Genomic DNA, 4,488 nt, shown 5'->3' on the forward strand with positions numbered 1-4,488 from the left:
AATGATTACGATGCCTTTCAAAGCAGATCGCTTTTAGTCGAATTCTTTCATTTATTTTTTTGTAATATCAAAGTAAGAATATTCTCTAATTAATATTATTCAATATCACATAAAATTTTTACAACAATAATAATATTTAGAAACGAATAATATTATATATTCATCACGAATAATATTATTTTAAATTAAATGCATTTATTTTCTAAAAATATTAATAAATATGTATTGAATCTACAATTAATTTGAGTATTAAATGCTTCGAAGTTATTAGCTCAAATCAAATCAAATAGATATATTCGTAAACTGCAAATCTTTCTCTTTAAAATATTCTTTGTTTCATCTCGATATGACTTTTCGTTTCCGAGATATCATCGTTCAAAGCGAATAGTATTTTTTGGCATTTCGTTATCGCTGTCTTACTCGCGCGATCGAATTTCTCACTCTTATACACGGCGTTGATCTATCCCAAGCTCCGCGAGCATATAGTGATTAAATAAACAATGACTCAGCGTTTTCTTTTACTATTACTACTAGTTGTACGTATTTCTAGTAAGAAATGTAGGTTATCGCGCCAATCATTATTTCTTTTTATTTCAGAGCGATTTTTAAAAATTAAATAACTCAAGAACGAATTGAATTTCATCAAGTTGAAACAAAATTTGCCACAAATGGTATGCTTTTATATATTCAAACGTAATTCTAATAATAATTTCTTGAACATAATCTACGTTGCGAATGAAATAAAAAGATATTTCGTGTTTTCTTACTTACTGTATCAGTCTATATTTAAAATGTAAATTAAAATTAAGCAAAATAAAAATTATGAAAAAAAAAGGAATAAAGAATCTAAACGTTCAATTAAAAAGAAATTTAATTCAATTAAATTTAAATCATATGATCCTCCTCACAACGTATCTGTTATTTTTCTAATCGCAATATAAGAAAACAGCAACAAATAAACGAAAAGAGAATGATCAATTAAAAAGACAGGAAAAGATAAAAACGCGCGAATAGCGATCTGCAAAGAACGAATCGTGTCCTGCATCAGCTCGAGGAAGAATGCAAGGAGAAAAATAAACGATAATAAAAATACCACCGAGTTCCCGGTGCAGTGGTGAATGGACCAGGTGTCTTTGAATCTATACGGTACGTTACCCTGAGGCTGGATCTGCGTCTATCGACCGTGCCCGAGTGATTGGCCGTCATGTGTAGGGCGGACAGGGAGCTCTGATGATGTTGAAGATGCAGCGCCCTGCTTCCACGACCGAGGCTACCACCCGCGCTCACTGTGCTCATAGGACGACCACCTCCGGTGCTGTTCCTCGGGACCACCTCCAGCTGACTTCTACACACACGCACACCACGCGTTCATGCACGCCTTTCTGCGTACCACGCATCCTGACCGCTTATATGCACACACCTTGGCGACACCGCGGACACACACACGTTCGGCACGTTTTGCAGCGAACCTCTCTCCCATATTTTAATTTTTGTTTTATTTTATTTTATTTTTTTTTTCCCCTTTTCTATCGTTTCGTGCTTCGTATATAATAACGTTTAACTTTTCTCTTATCTTTTTTTCTTTTCTTTTTATTTCTCTGAGCACAAAGGAGTGTGAAGCTATGGGAAGAAGAAGTGTAATTTGCGTGATTCGTTTAACACGTTCCACTGAGTTATGAAACTGAGATATTATAGAAATGTTTTATTAGTAATGAATAGAAGTATTCTTTTCAATGAAGAAAATTATAATTTTGCATATTTGTTAGTTTTATGTAGGATGTTTGGTAAGATAGAAAATTTAAGAAGCGATTTTAGAAAGAGATTGAAACAAACAGAAAAATTGATATAAGAAGCTTATTCAAGTTATAAGTATAATATAATTTTGTATTAGATGAAGAGATTAGATGAGTTTGATAGAAATAGAGTTATTTTTATTTATTATATGCGTTTGTTTTAATCTCTGAAATTACTTTTTAAATTTTGTATCTACTTTATCCAGATAATATGATCAATAGATTGTAAATGCTTATGCATTTTAGAAAAATTTAAATGTATAAAAATCTATGCAAATGAATATGATATGCAAAAAAGCATAAAATATTCAAAATATAGTATTCATTATGATATTATAAAAAAAGAAGAAATCTCTATTTAACTTCTATTTCTTTAGTAATAAAAATTTGTGTTCAATACAAATTTTAAATATAATCATAAAAATCTGCAATCTAACGTAATTTTTTTTACTTTTGATTTAAAAATTTTTTTTCCTCTTTTTTTAAACGTGAAACGTGTTAATATTCGGCAAGAATAAGTTATAAAATTTTAAAAATAAAAATTTCTATAATATAAATTTAATAATAGATAATAATATATAATAAAAATATTTTGAAAAAAGTATGGAGTTGTGTTTTCTATAAAATTTGATAGAAGAAGTATAACTAGTTTTTAGCGGATGTGAAGAACTTTTGGAGAAATTTCGTATTTCTCTGATTTGTGGAAAGGGCGGAAGTTGGTATTCAAGAAAATTGCGAGATCGAGTTAAAGTTTGCGACTATCCAATAATAGTTCTTTTTAAAGTGAAAAATTTTACTATGGCGGGAACAGTGCGAGGGATACGTAAAAGAGTACGTTAGGATGCAGATAAATTTAACTCTGAAACTCGTCTTGGCACACAAAATATATCGTGATCAACGTGGATGGATACTTGGCAATTGAACAGTGGCTCGCTGCAAGTGCTCGACAATAGAGAACGAGATATGTATCATAATGAATATCTAGTTACAACATAAATATACATACACAAGCATTTTGTGCACCATCGATATATAAGAATGTATATATGTTTACTGGATACGCAGGGTCGTTCACGAGGGATCGACCGAGGCGCATCGAGCGTTGCTGGTCAGTCGATTGGAATAAACACCGAACAGTCAAAAATGTAAATATCAAATTAGAAAAAGATGAAAGGAACCATAATGCATACTGGTGTAATCCGTGACAATTCTATCAAACCCCTTTAATTCTTAAACTTTATCCCATCCTCTTCTTATTTCAAATGAAATTCACTTCAAAAGAAATTGGATCCGTTTATTTTTACTAATTTATACATTCTGAAAATCTTTTGATAGTAACTATCTAATCAAATTCCAAGTAATTGACAGAGATTGTAATAACATTGGAAGAACAAGAGTCCAGGTTAAGAAAGAGTCCAGCCTCTTCAACTTTGTAATATCTTTGAAAGCAATCTTTAATCCTACGAATTAATCATAAGAATAGCTTCGCCATGAATTACACCAGAATTACTAATATTAACGTGTGCTGTACATAGCGCAGTGCAGTGCAGGCAGCAGCTGTGGGCTACGGCTCAGCTATGAGAGACATTACCGATGGATCCGCGATCGAGTGGACTGCAGACCCAGCGAATCGCTGCGGTGCCGAGTACAATGTTATATCAATAAGAAGAATTCCATCGAGTATATTGCATATGTTTGTATATGTACATTATGTCGAGATTGTACTGTACTGTATATACGTGTGTGTATTCCCGATATATCCAAGTATGGCGTGTGTATTACGGATGAGTACTTACATACTAGGCACCAGTCGTAAGCGATCTCGATCGTTCATTTTATATTATAGGATATTTCGCCAAAGGGGTCGAGATTGCTTGGACTGGAAATGCACATTTACCTCTTTATATAGCTTTTTTTTTCTTTCTCTTTTATCTTTAACGTGTGTTTGCAGCATCGTCATGTCAGTGCTCGTCTCCTACTCGAATCTCCTAAAGTCTTTATGATATGTATAACGTCCAAATATGTCAAGTCTGAATGTCGAAATGAACAATTACCATATCTTATTCTAATGCAGAATGATTCTAAAAATTGGAGCAAGCTCGAGTTATCGTGTCTTAGCATTGGAAACATTGTATTAAGATTAAAATAAGTAGGATTATAAAATGCTTGACCCCAATTTTTAGAATATCTCTGTATATAAAGTAAATATCTTTTTGAAGAAACTGAATTTTATAAGGTAATCTTAGAATCGTGATTTAATTTTACTTATCTTGTGCACACCGCTGCGTTACTATGATTAATTTGTTAGTTAATCCTTAAACACTTGATTATTTACAATATCTTGATAATTGTATAATGTTCTATTAAAAAAATGCTTCGAGTGGAAGCTGAAATTCTTAATATCAATCCTAATAATATTAATGCAAATTACTTTTTTTTTTTTTTAAGCTCGCCCGTTATTATGTACAATCCTCGAAGATAGGAAGTATCATATCGATTAAACTATAATATCCTTTCGAACGTGAACATCAACGAATATATTAAATCGGTATAAACCCTGAAAATGTGAGGCCTATCGAGTCGACTTTCGTATATGTAATAATAACAACAATTTCTTTAAAGCTAATTGTTACTTTGCAAAACACATAATATTATTATTCGAGCGTTCTCGCGATTATTTCAATGTTTTTTTTTT

The 4,488-nt window shown here is 31.7% G+C and overlaps 1 protein-coding gene across 1 annotated transcript in view; it reads right to left on the reverse strand.

Annotated features, from left to right (window-relative positions):
- The window catches only part of LOC102676718 (kazrin), a 34,307-nt gene that overhangs the window by 7,017 nt on the left and 22,802 nt on the right, over positions 1-4,488 (reverse strand). Inside the window, exon 12 of the mRNA XM_031508525.1 lies at positions 1,156-1,345. Within this exon, the coding sequence (XP_031364385.1) occupies positions 1,156-1,345 (190 nt within the window). The remainder of the gene's footprint in view (positions 1-1,155; positions 1,346-4,488) is intronic.

Source organism: Apis dorsata, unplaced genomic scaffold (assembly GCF_000469605.1).
Source record: "Apis dorsata unplaced genomic scaffold, Apis dorsata 1.3 scaffold_88, whole genome shotgun sequence".
Lineage (NCBI taxonomy): Eukaryota > Metazoa > Arthropoda > Insecta > Hymenoptera > Apidae > Apis > Apis dorsata.